This window comes from Dunckerocampus dactyliophorus, chromosome 1, assembly GCF_027744805.1.
Source record: "Dunckerocampus dactyliophorus isolate RoL2022-P2 chromosome 1, RoL_Ddac_1.1, whole genome shotgun sequence".
In the NCBI taxonomy this organism is placed as follows: Eukaryota; Metazoa; Chordata; class Actinopteri; order Syngnathiformes; family Syngnathidae; genus Dunckerocampus; species Dunckerocampus dactyliophorus.
Genome location: NC_072819.1, coordinates 9,703,748 through 9,717,932, shown reverse-complemented (window position 1 = coordinate 9,717,932; position 14,185 = coordinate 9,703,748). Strand labels below are relative to the sequence as shown.

General features: G+C 41.8%; 1 protein-coding gene across 1 annotated transcript; it reads right to left on the bottom strand.

Annotated features, from left to right (window-relative positions):
* Positions 1-77: 77 nt before the first annotated feature.
* On the bottom strand, positions 78-5,137 carry LOC129194211 (zinc finger and SCAN domain-containing protein 2-like). The gene is made up of 2 exons (XM_054799300.1): positions 4,652-5,137; positions 78-2,812 (listed from the first exon to the last, which is right to left on the bottom strand). Exons 1-2 carry the CDS (start codon positions 4,845-4,847, stop codon positions 1,827-1,829), a joined length of 1,182 nt encoding a protein of 393 aa, XP_054655275.1. The 5' UTR covers positions 4,848-5,137; the 3' UTR covers positions 78-1,826.
* Between the last annotated feature and the right edge of the window lie 9,048 nt (positions 5,138-14,185).

Below are 14,185 nucleotides of genomic sequence, written 5' to 3'. Positions count from 1 at the left end.
TGTGACAGATGAAACAAACATTTGTGGTGGAAAATTCACGTTAGCTCTGGTGGAGAGAAGAAACAAACTGACCACGATAACCGACAAATTTGTCTTTTATCATATTTATTCTGCAGAAGGAGAGGAGATTGAAACAGACTTTTGGGAGTCTGCCGCAAGTGCCCCACCCCCCCGAAGGACAGGACAGAAGCATAGTTATACAAACGTTATCAGGACAAGGACGTATTCTGGATTAATAAGAACCTGTTGACGTGGAAACAACATTAGAGAACATTGGGCCTCATTCACGAACATCTTCTTAAAAGTCTTCTTAAGAAGTGTACTTAAGAAGGCGCGGGTTGGAAACTGCGCCACATTCACGACACGTTCTTAAGTAGGGATAATCGTTCGCACCGGTGTTCTTAGGTTGATGAATGCCAACGGGGATGCCCGTGCATGTGAGGCCTAATTTGCATAGGTCACCGCCTATTATTTCCTATATAAGGTCAAAAATGTGCCGTGCGCAACAGGCAGCTGGAGGCGGAGATGGCAACGCGCAAGGGCAAGACTGAGAAGCAGCTGGACAACAAACGAAAGAAAAACTTCAATTCTACTGAAATAGAGGTGCTTTTACAAGGAGTGAGCGAACACAAGACCACCTTATTTTCACGTGTATCCACCGGTCATCAGGCCATCCAAAAAGAGTCGGCATGGAGCACCATTGCAGGAAACATAAATGCCGTTTCCACGGAGAAACGCACCACCGCAGAGGTTAAAAAGAAGTGGTTTGACTTAAAATAGACTCAAAAAAAAAGATTAGACTTCACCGGAGGGATCTGGAGGAAACGGGAGGTGGGCCATCAATCAGAAACCAAACCATTTCAGAAACTCTAGAAAATATTTACACAATCATGATGGAAAAATAAAGTCAAAATACATAGTTTGTGTGTGACAATTGATTTTTTCTGTGGTTACATTTGATGAGACGCTGCCTAATTAATACAGCAGCCCCGTGCTCTGGCTCAAGACGTGGCTGGGGGCGCATGTCGTTATCTGGGGGTGCTACGTGCGCAATAGGCACACCACGTTTCATTGCGATGTTATTCTGATGATCCTGCACACCTGCAAGAACAGAGAGGGAAGCCTGAAGCAAATAAATCTAATGGTCCCTTTACATTCTCTCTCTGTGCAGCGCACGTCCAGCCAGCTACTTTTTTTTGATGAATTGGGATTTGAATATATATTTATCCATGGAGTATATTTTAGTTGTTTTGATGATAAATAATTGTTGGGATATTTTATTTGCACTACATTTTTTGGGATCAGGTTGCAAAATCCATCATGAGGGCGATTGCGCATTGAAAGTGCAAGCTTTGCTTGTGCGTAAGAGTCCTCCTGAGCGTTCGTAGAATTTGTTCTTACATCTAAGAACTGTGAGTTGAGAACACGTTTCATGAATGCCAAAAATCTTCGTAAGAAGGCTTTAAGAACACATTTGTGCGAAAGAACGTTTCATGAATGAAGCCCATTGTTTTTGGAGACAGGAGGTCTCTAGCCTGAAGCAAATAGTCATAACAAAGCATAGATTGTTCTTCTAGTAAATTAGTCTGACATTAACGTACTAGCAGAAATACTCTATTTGTTCAAATCAATTGGCCCAATGGTAAAATATAAGGTTTCCATCACACATTGCAAACATTTCATTATAATGTCATTTAACAACGTAAGAAGTCATTCTCTTGCACAACTGTAGTTTTTTAAACAGTAATACTGTCCTGTTTATTCATACTTCCCATATTTTCAAAAATGCTGAAGTCACTCCCCAGAGTGGATTCTTTTGTGTTCAGTCAAGTTTTCACTATTTGTGAATCGCTGACCACACACTGAACAATTTCTCGAGTGTGTGTTCTTGTGTGTACTTTCAAATTTGACTCCCAAGCGAATCTTGCGCCACAAACAGCGCAGGAAAATGGTTTCTCTCCAGTGTGTATTCTTGTGTGTGCGTTTAACTCAACTTTTTGAATGAATCTTTTACCACACACGCTGCAAGGATAAGGTTTCTCTCCAGTGTGTATTCTTGAGTGCCTATTTAAAACACCTACGTGATTGAATCTTTTACCACACACCGTGCAAAGAAATGGTTTCTCTCCAGTGTGTATTCTTGTGTGTGTGTTTAACTCACCTTTTTGATTGAATCTTTTACCGCACATTGTGCAAGGATAAGGTTTCTCTCCTGTGTGTATTCTGGTGTGTGCTATTAAATCACCTTTTTGACTGAATCTTTTACCACACATCGTGCAAGGATAAGGTTTCTCTCCTGTGTGATGTTTCATGTGTCTGGTCAGATTTCCCTTGGTACCAAAAGTTTTGTCACATTGAGAGCATTTCCAGCGTGTGTTGTCAGTGTGACATGTCATATCAGCTTCAGAGTCTTCATCATCAGTGTCAGGAGAGTGTGACGTTATGTCGTCACTATCTGATAGTGGAGCTAAGAGGTTGTCTGCTTGTGATCCTCCACAGTGGTCTCCATCAGCTTCTGTTGTCATGTGATGAGTGGAGCTGCTGCTTGGAGGCTCCACCTCTCTCTTCTCCTCACTTTGACCTTTGTCTTCATCATCTTCACTCTTCACAGGAACACCAATCACTGGGAACTCCTCCAGTCCTTCAAGATGATCTCCCTCTTGACTGATGCTGCAATCCTCCTCTTCCTCTTTAATGTTGAGGGGCTGTTGCTCCTCTTCTTCCGCTTTAATCACGAGGGGCTGTGGCTTTTCCTGTTCCATCCTGGAATTCCACTCCTGCTGCTCAAGGGGAAGATGTTCTTGACTAACATCTGCAGGACACAAGAAGACAAAGACATGCTTTAGCAAAGTCCAGCTTTGCTCCGTCAAGTAAGGCATTGTGCTGCACCAGCGTATGTTCTGACAATGTCTCTGAGGATCTCATCAGTGTCCCTCACAACAGTCAGGGTACATCCAGCTGACACTTGGAGTAGTCAAGTATGCAGAGCAGAGTGCTAAAGAGCACTTAGATGTTCCACAAATGTTGAAACCAAAGTTGAATTGTTTGGGAGGAACACACAACACCATGTGTGGGGAAAAAATGGCACAGCACACCAACAGGCCTAATTGACATGTTTGTATTCCTCGTCTCATCTCTCTTTCAGGCCTGCACGGTGGCCTAGTGGTTAGCATGGTAGCAGATCGGGAAGATCTGGATTCGAATCTCCGTTGGGCATTTCTGTGTGGAGTTTGCATGTTCTCCCTGTGCGTGGTTTTTCTCCGGGTCTTCCGGTTTCCTCCCACTTTCCAAAAAAAACCATGCATGTTAGGTTAATTGGCAACTCTAAATCGTCCATAGGTATGAATGTTTGTTTATATATGTGCCCTGTACGAATTGCCTGGGAGAACGTACTTGGACAACATGTCACAAACGCCAATTCCTGAACTGTATAACTGAGTGAAAGAAGACGTGTTGAAGGACATCAGAAACATTGCATTTTACTCTGCCACCACAGATATGTTGTCCAGCTCATATATGACCCCATGCATTAGTTCAACAATACACTACTTATCTGCGTGGGCCTGTTTTTTATTGGATTGTTTTTTTTTCCAGAGACAGAGTCAATTTTATTTTCATTGAGTTTATTTTTTTGTCTTTTTTTGTTTAATTTATTATGTTGTTTGTTTAATTTATTTAAAAGCTTCCAATTACAATGTTAAATACTCTTTAGAAATTAAAGTTTATTAATTTTGGTACAATCTATTCTCATTATTATGCCATATAATTAATGAAAAAATTGTCTCCAAAAATGTCAATAATATCGATTATGGACAATAATTTGTAGGGCAGTTATCAACCAGCAACATTTGTTATCGTGACAGGCCTGCTGCCACACACGGCGGTGTGAAAACGGGTTTGCCCCCTTCATGATTTGCATGTTTGTCACACTTAAATGTTTCCGATCATCAAACAAATTTAAATATTAGTCAATGACAACACAACCGAACACAAAATGCACTGTTTTCAAATGAAACTTTTTATTATTAAGGGAGAAAAAAATCCAAACCTACATGGCCCTGTGTGAAAAAGTGATTGCCCACAGTGATTGCCATGGGGGGCAAGGTGATTTGTTTTCCATGGGCCACGGAATTCCTAGCAGCCCCCTGTACAGTATATTTCAAACTGTTTGAAATTGCCCCTGTCTTACAGTAAACAAACTGTGTTGAAGTCAAGCCCGAGTCTGTATGTTTTGTTCCATTTTTATAAGTTAAAGATACAACAAATTAATTTCATGTATTGATGAGAGCTCGCACGCCATGTAATTGTACTGTATTTTCTTCAACGACAAAGCTATGGATCATCCTCATCTAGAGTGTGGGCGATACTGAAAATGTTGGTATCGATCCGATACAATGTTACAATACAATACCAACAAAGTAACAAAATAACACTATAACAACAAAAACAAACGTATTTGTCAACATAAGCATAGTAGAGAATGGAAAAATATGTATCTCGTCAAGAAAGTATCCATCCCACACTGACATCACCGACGATGGATATGTAGCGTTCATGAAGAAAATGGACCATCACGTAGAAAAGCTTTACATGAGCAGTGTGAACAAATGAACAAACACCAAGATTATAAACATGTGAGAATGAAACAAACCTGCTCTGTGTAACACAATTCGAGGCTCCCTGAAAACAGCGTCCAGTAGTTGACGTTGTCGCTCGTTCTCCTCTTTTGTTCGACAAAGTTCCTCCTCGTACTCTGCTATCGTTCTTTCTAACACTCCAAATATTTCTTCAACAGCCGCGCTTAGTCGCTGATTCACCAGCGCTCTCAGCATTTGTATTTTACACATTTTCACACAATCACGACACTTTACACTCACACTTGATCTCGGCTTAGCGATGTGTTGATAACTTCCGGGTCTCTTTGTTAGCAGCCAGCAAGCTAAGCTAGCCTGAGGAGCTTCAGAGTTTATCGAGTTTATCCTGACATGAATTCAACTGTCACCTAATCTCTGCGTTAATCTCTTCACATAAAATATTTGTAACAATTGGCAAGTGCGTTTTTATCCGGACTACGCGGGAAAAGTACAGTACTACAGTGTCTCCAAAACTGGCGGTCTGTGTGCGTATGTGCCATGCATACTGTTGCCAACGTCTCAGTAAGAAGAATGTCTATTGGCTGTCGCTAGATGACGCTTATCGTGTAATTTGCATAATATTTGCACATGATGATGTAACACAGGGGTCACCATGGTTTTTCATCATTTTTTTACGAAATGAAAATGGCCAAGAGCTACTCATTTTTGTAACATTTATTTTCAGGGCTTATTTTAAACCCAAACAAAGTGAATATGCTTGTTTTACCAGAACATGAACAAAATGCTGGTGTCCACAACTCACATTTTGTATTTCAAAATGCATTTCTTTCTACTGTTCTTTCATTATTAACTGAAAACCTGAATGAAAAGCAGGCTTGGGGGCACCTCATGTGGTCGTGGGGGGCTCCCTGGTGCCCGCGGGCACCACGTTGGTGACCCCTGATGTAACAAATGCAGAAAAACATTAACTCATAGGAGAGACTTACATTAAGAAATGAGTTGTTATGAATGACTGTGAGCACGGGGGGGCTTAATTTTCTAGACTTTGCTGCGCTTAATTATACTTTTAAAATTAATTGGGCTCCGTCCTTCCTTAAAAATCCAGTCTCAATTTGGAATTTCATACCTCATTACATTTTCTCTCGTTTTGGTGGTTTAAAATTCATTCTGAGCTGCAAAATATGACGTAGACAAACTCCCAGTGAAATGATCAGCCTTCCGTAGGCAAGTTCTTTTATCCTGGTCTCTAATTTACAAACACAACATAGGTCCCTTATTTGGAATCATAGAAACATTCTACATAACAATCAGTCGTTTTTTTTTTAAAGATGGGTTCAGAACAACATTATTTTGGTGTTTTGCTGATTAATGGAGAGGGACTTCTGTTTTTTTATTTACCTATAATTTACCAGCCCCCTCAAGGAATTGGCCATAGTTTTTGATGCTTTCCCTTCAGGTACCTTAATGCTTTTTAGAAACCTTTCTGACCTTCCACTCACCTACTGGAAAGATATGCTTGTCACCTTCTTCTCGTAATAGTAATAGCCACTAATAGCCACTAATAGCCACAACATGCCGTATGTTGTTTGTATCTCACATGTAATATTTTATTGGAATCGTTTTGTGTATGAAATGGACTGGAATAAAGTGTCGATGATTCCTCACAAGTACCTCATCACTAACAAGGTGAAGGAAGATTATCCACAAATAGGCTACTATCCTGCTAATCACTACATGAGCAAATTTAGGGGAGATATTAATACGGACTTCTCCTTTTTGTGGGGACAACCCAGAGACTGTTTTACATCTTTTTTGGCGCTCAGCACACTCCAAAGAGCTGTGGAAGGACCTCGGCAGATTCATTATCAATTACATCTTCAAGGACTTTGTTTTGTCATGGGATGGTGTTGTTTTTTGCTTTAACAGAATATCTAAGAAAGAAGAAAAGTTTTTTTTTTCATATAAATCTATTGATCAATTTGGCCACATTTTTCATTCACAAATGCAAACATAAAAAGTAAAAAAAAACAATTGATTTTTAATCCTCAAAGATGGAGAACATTATAGTGAACTTATAGACAAATCTGACAACAAAGAGCCACTCAAAACCTTAACAATTTGTTCTGCTTTAAAGTTTTTCTTGAATGTAACCCCTGGTTATGTTCTCTGTGTTTTCTGTTATTTGCATACTGTTCACATATTCTTGCTCGTTGTAAATAAGGATTTTTTAAAAAAGAGAGTAAAAACACCTTAATTACATTCAGAACGCCAAATAAAGTTGATTATTGGTTTGTTCATTTAAAATTGGCCTTCACTTCATCAAAATAAAATCACTTTAATATTTTAACTCGGCCAGTGCCTCTCAAAGCCCAAACAGCGTCATAGTTACATCCGGACTCGCCTCCAGCCTCCACCTTTTATCTTGCAGTTACGTCTACTTGTTTGATTTTTCACACAACGCTTTCCCACGAAGAGTAAGAAACGTTCACGTTTTGGACGCCGCTCTGTAAAACAGGTCCAGATCCACCCCGGCGGCATTGCGCTCCGTGCATACGTGATTTATTTGCACTTTGGATGCGTAGAGCTCCATGCTCTCAGTGTGCCGCGGGAATGGTCAACAGGAAGTGGTATAGACATTTGGACTGACTGCCAATAAACAGTCTGGGAACAGGACGACATTGAATCATGTGTCAAGATGCATGGACGGGACCCAAACAGGATAAAAAGAAAGACTGGACAATGCTCACGGCCTTTCTGCAGGAGTACCGAGAGGTAGACTGGAGATGGACCTGAAAGTAGACTAGCCTATTTTCAAAGATATTGTTGTTTTTTTTTACTGTTATGCTTATTCAACTGTATACTGTACATTACTATCCTTTTTGCTAAATTGAACACGTCACTGAACTAGAAGTCTTGCTGTCAGATCGGATGATGTTCAGATCCACTCAGAGAATTTTGAATTTGCGACACAAGCCAACCCCTGAGCAGCGACAGAGCTAAGAAAACAGAGCTACTGCATTCATGGATCGCAAACATCCATCCATCCATTTTCTATGCCGCTTCTCCTCTTTAGGGTCGCGAGGGCATGCTGGAGCCTATCCCAGCTGCCTTCGGGCGACAGGCAGGGTACACCCTGGACCAGTCGCCATATAGGGCACATATAGACAAACAACCATTCACACTCACATTCATACCTATGGACAATTTAGAGTCGCCAATTAACCTAACATGCATGTTTTTGGAATGTGGGAGGAAACCGGAGTACCCGGAGAAAACCCACACACGCACGGGGAGAACATGCAAACACCACACAGAAATGCCCAAGGGAGAATCAAACCCAGACTGTTACTGTGTTGGCCAACATGCTAACCACTAGACCACCGTGCGGCCCGGATCGGAAACAATTCACATTTATTAAGATTTCAGCAAAGTCCTGATACATTACTGTAGGGAATTTTTGAATCTCTTCAATAACAAGTGGAATTTGATCCTCATCTTTTAGGAACAGAGTTGTGTCATTTGCCAGTTGGCTGACCTTTACTTCTGTGCCTAAAACACTGAGTTTCTGCGCGGAGTTACTGCTTTTTAGGAAGATGGCTAATGCAGTAAATAGATAAGGTGACAATGGACACCCTTGACGGATACCAATTTGGATTCGGAGACTTGGGGTTGTGCCTGAAGCTAACAAAACATAGCTATTAAGTCCTTCAATTATTCCTCGAAATGTATTCTATCACTTGAAAAACAAAGGCGTGTTCCAGGGAATCAAAGGCTTCATAAAAATCCAAGAAGAGCAGAAATCCATCATCTGTGATCATATCTCTGTATTCAATGATGTCCACCACAAATCTATTATTTTTCAATTAAATTAGTTTATTAGCAAATTATGTATTAATTAATTTACAAAGTGAGTGGTAAGAATATCCACTTATTGATTTCCGTTGCATTTCTGTTTATTTAGACCACGCATGCACGCACAATAAAGACGTTGTTCTTTCCATGATGCGTGTGCGTCAATTGCGCAAAAAAAATTAAACGTTATGAATGAAATATATCAGTTACCACGCTATTTTCGACAGCCCTAATTAAAATATGTTATATTATAAAATACAAAAACAAAGACCCGTCTCAATAGACACATTTGGTCAAAATAGGTCAAATCTCTTCATGCAAATTTCTCACAAACAAATCGGCTCTAAGAGCATCACAGCGTGTTTAACGTGTGGACGCAGAGACCCCGCCACACATCTTGACCAATGACATTCGATCGCCTTTAACAGAAAAAAAAGACCAGGGAAAATCTAATTGGCTCCCATTGACACAAAACCGGCTCTCAGCCAATTCGTTCGGGACAGACACATCACTTTTGTGATGAGGATCATTTGTGTATTTGAATTTAAATGCCTGTGTGATTCAGTATGAAGTACCTGACGACATGGACACCGGACCACCACCTAGGGCTGCTCAAATATAACAGAAGATCAAATATGGTGTATATTAATAAATATTGGGAACGCCTCGGGATCCGACGGGAGAAGCTGGACGAAGTAGCTGGGGAGAAGGGAAGTCCGGGCTTTCCTGCTTAGGCTGCTGCCCCTGCGACCTCAAATAAAATAATATGGGTGGCCACTGAACTAGAAGTTCTGTTGTCTGAATGATGTTCAATTCTACTCGGAGAATTTTGAAATTGCGACACAAGCCAACTCCTGAGCAGCGACAGCGCCAAGAAAGCAGAGCTTGGACACACTTTTCCGTCGCCTGGCAACACCTCGTCTTCCTGGCGAAACATGCACGGGTGTCCAAAGTGTGGCCCCAGGGGCCATCTGTGGAACGTGGCTTATTGGTGTACCCCTGGGGTTTGCAGAAATAAACAGAAACCCAGCAAAAGTGGAAAAATATAGCAAAAAGGCCTTGTTGCTCTAGTAGTAGTAAGACAACAACAGTGAGCTGGCATTGTTAAACTGCAAGCTGGATCTATTAATGCTGCACTTCAGCCAAAAAGGAACGTGCACATACTACCTGCCACTTACTGTATGTATACTGAGTTCATTTATTTTAAGCGGCTTATTGGTTTCACTTTGGGGGCGTTGACCTGCACAATGCCTGAAATGACCTCAGAGACCAACCTGTGCCTCTGATAAACATTTTAATATAGTTAGTAATAATAATTAAAAAAAACATTATATCTGTCAATACCCTTGACTTGGATGAAGAGCAGATCACATTTTATAACATTTTTTTCAGAAAACCAAGGTTTACTTTTTCTTACCACTATATTATATCATTATGGCTGATTGATTTTACATACTTACACCAGATGCCCTTCCTGACCAATCTTGGCCATAAATCCAACCATGGTTTCCGCTACATGCAATTGATCATGGCGCAGCGCCCCAACAAAATAAAAGCCATCACGCCTTAAAAATGAGCGTTTTTTTTTTTTTAACTTGAAAACAATTTTAAGTAATATATTGTATAGATGGATATACAGTACAGATATATGCTATATAGATGCATATAGATGTTTATTATTTATTATGCACATATTGACCACAATTTGTTTGAAAACAATTTAAAATATCCTAAAAATGTTTCACTGCGCTTTATTTTGATAAACATGCACCGGAATCGCCTGTCTGCGTTGTTGGCACTTGCACGTGTGACCAGATAAAAGTAGGTTGACATTTACGTTGTTTGTCATTATCGAGAGAATAAAAAGCACTCTGTAAATTGTGCAGTCAATTGACGACAGCGTGTCACAGGCTAAGCTTAACTATCCCAGTGTGTGTGATCGCTCGCGTTTCAATTTCAATTCGACTTCCTGGCATCTTTATTTACACATTTTGCCTGGCTCTCATTGCCTCTCTGGCGGCTGCAAGCAAGCTCGTTTTTGTCCCACGGCTGACTTATAAGTGCCTATAAGTGTCACTTTACATCTGGCTCCCTTGTTATCATGATAATACTTAGGGCTTGTCTTCAAAACACTGGTTGCCTTGAAAGAAACATCTCCTGGATGCACTGGGACGCATCATCAGTGATGTATCCTGGGCTCATTGGGTGTTTCAGGTCAGGCAACATCAGACACCCTCCCCCTGGTGACCCAGCCGGGGTTGATCATGCCTGGGCTTGTGTCCCAGTAGCAACCCACGGATCTGCCCTTCTGAGCCACAGCCACCTTGTGGCTTTCTCTGCAGCTTCGCTTGCGGATTTGATGGCTCTCTTCTTGGCCGCCCCTGTTATACCAGGCGGCCTAGGACTTTGCAGAGAGAACGTCCTGCAAAGCCTCTACAGCCAACTTCTACTGGCTCGTAAAATGTCCTCCAGCCCTTTCTCCTGCACTCCTTCACCAGTTCCTGGTACTTGGCACGTTTCCTTTCGTTGGCTTCCTCAATACGCTCTTCCCAGGGCACTGTCAGTTCCAGCATGATCAGATGTTTTGAAGCCTCCGAGGTAATTATCATGTCTGGCCGGAGAGACGTTGGTGCAATGTGCTGTGGGAACCTCAGCTGTTTTCCCAGGTCAACGTGCAAGTGCCAATCAGTGGCTGAGTGGAGGAGTCCTGATGTACTCTGTGGACATGCCCGGGGTCTCTCTCCAGCTTTGATGAAGGGGACTGCCTTGATCGGAGCATGGGGGTTTTTGCTGGTGCTGATGGCTGAGGCTATGCTTTCAGCAACTGCTTTCAGAACCTGGTCATGGCGCCAGCGGTAGTGACCATCAGCCAGGGACTTTGGGAAGCTGCTGAGGAGATGTTCCAGGGAGCCTCTTGCAGAGCAAAAGGGGCAGGACGGTGTCTCGTTCTTCCCCCACACATGGAGGTTCGATGGCGTCGGGAGGGCGTTGCAGACTGCCTGCACAAGGAACTGGATGCGGTGGAAGTCTGCCTGCATGATGTTTGACCAGGTGACTTTACGCTGCAACGTGCTCTCCCATCTTGTCCAGGCGCCTTGCTGTCGGAGTCCCACTATCCTGCTCACTCGCTCTTCCTCCACGCCTGCTCGAACCTCTTCCTGGAGTAGATGGTGTCTCTCCTTTCCCCGAGCCTGGCTCACTTGGGTCTTTGGGAAGTAGCCCAGGTCTGCTCTCCCTGTTGCCAAGGCCCCTACCAGTGCTTTTTGCCTGAGGCGTGACTCTGCCACCTCCACTGATTTCTCTGCCCTCCACTTCCTTCCTGTCCACACTTCGATCCCAGCTGATGACACCTTGCTGTCCCTGGAATCCCTATACTGGAGGGCTTCTCTTGTACGTGCCACCTTGAATTCTTCAATGAGCCCACTGAAGGGTAGCTGGAGGGTGTTACTTGTCCCGTACAGGGCAGCGCTGTTGAGGCTACGCGGAAAGCCCAGCCACTTTCGAAGAAAGCCGCTGATCTTCCTTTCGAAGGATTCCACAGTTGTGACAGGGACTGCGTAGACGAGGAGGGGCCACAAGACTCTGGGCAGAATGGAGTGCTGGTAGATCCAGGCTTTAAATCTACCAGGCAGGCCGGACTTGTCCACTTCAGTGAGCCACGCCCCTAGTTGTTCGCCAGCCTCCTGGATGGCAGCAGAGTCTTTCAGGCTCGAGTCAAAGAACTTCCCTAGGCTCTTGACTGGTTGCTCTGTGATGGATGGGATTGCAGATCCAGAGATAGAAAACCGGAACTTGTCCATCACCTTCCCCCTTTTCAGTACCATGGACCTTGACTTGGAGGGCTTGAAGCTCATCCTAGCCCATGTGATGAGTCTCTCCAAACCTTGCAAGATCCCACTACTCCCTGGGACCGATGTTGTTGTATCTAAGTTGTTCAACATAAACACGTAGTGTGTCCAGCTTTAAGATAGTGATGCTATCACAGGGGTCTCCAACAGGTAGCTCGTAAGCTAGCAGTAGCTCACCAGCTGATGTTGAGTAGTTCACCAATGAATATTTGCTTCACCAGCTCTATTCAAACATGACACCTGTATTTAATGACAAACGAGCACATTGAGTAAAGATGTGCTTTGTTTAAAAAAAAAAAAGGAAATATTGGCAGTCACACAAAACACAAATAGCTCACCTCTTTTTTGTTAAATTACCTTTAATAGTGCTAGAAGTTCGATACACCTGTTCTCTCATAATCCTGGATTCTGAATTTACAGTTTATGCAGGACAGATTTCTATAACAAAAATATTACTATTATAATTTGGTAATTGTGTTATTTTGAACTGAAAATATTAATAATTTCCCATGTATTCGTATTACTCTGAAACAAGCATCAGATTAAATTTAGGCTTGTGTCAAACAGTACAACATTTTGTACTAATAGTCACATTGTACGATTGGACTCAGTAGGTTGTAACAAAAGGCTTTCAGCAACGTAGCCATTAAATTATCAGTTTTGCAATGTTCTCGAGTCATGTTTTGCAGGTTGTCGAAAATTTTATTTTATGAATCATGGATAGTGTCATAATTTTAAAAAAATTCCAGATGCAGCCTGCCACAGCTTCAAAAAAATCCTAGGGGAAACCCTGCAAACTCATGCAAATGATTGAGGCTCAAATGTACAATTATCAAGTCTAAAATAAGAAAGTGTGTTCATACATGTGATACATATAACATTTGTGGTGGAAAATTCCCGTTAGGTGGAGAGAAGAAATAAACTGCTGGATGACAAATTAGTTTTATCATATTTATTCTGCAGAAGAGGAAGACAGTTTTAACATTTTTGGGAGTCTCCTTCAAGGGGAAGGACGTATTCTGGGTTAATCAAAACATTTCATCATAATGTCAACATAAATCGTTCTCTTGCACAACTTTACTTTTTTAAACATCAATACCATCTTGCTTATTCATACTTGCCATCCTTTCAAAAATGTTTGTCACTCCCCAGTGTGGATTATTTTGTGTTCAAGTTTGCAGTATTTGTGAATCGCTGGCCACACATTGAACAATTTCTCCAGTGTGTGTTTTTGTGTGTGCTTTCAAATTTGACTTCCAAGCGAATTTTGCGCCACAAACTGCACAGGAAAAAGGCTTCTCTCCAGTGTGTATTCTTGTGTGTGCGTTTAACTCAACTTTTTGACTGAATCTTTTACCACACACCGTGCAAGGATAAGGTTTCTCTCCAGTGTGTGTTCTTGTGTGTCTATTTAAAACACCTACGTGATTGAATCTTTTACCACACACCGTGCAAAGAAATGGTTTCTCTCCAGTGTGTATTCTTGTGTGTGTGTTTAACACAACTTTTTGTTTGAATCTTTTACCACACACCGTGCAAAGAAATGGTTTCTCTCCAGTGTGTATTCTTATGTGTGTGTTTAACACAACTTTTTGACTGAATCTTTCACCACACATCGTGCAGGGGTAAGGTTTCTCTCCTGTGTGTATTCTTGTGTGTTTTATTAAATCACCTTTTTGGCTGAATCTTTTACCACACATCGTGCAAGGATAAGGTTTCTCTCCTGTGTGTATTCTTGTGTGTTTTATTAAATCACGTTTTTGACAGAAACCTTCACCACATATTGTGCAAGGATAAGGTTTCTCTCCAGTGTGTATTCTTGTGTGTGTTGTTAAAGTACCTTTTCTACTGAAGCTTTTATCACACACCGTGCAAGGAAACGCTTTCTCT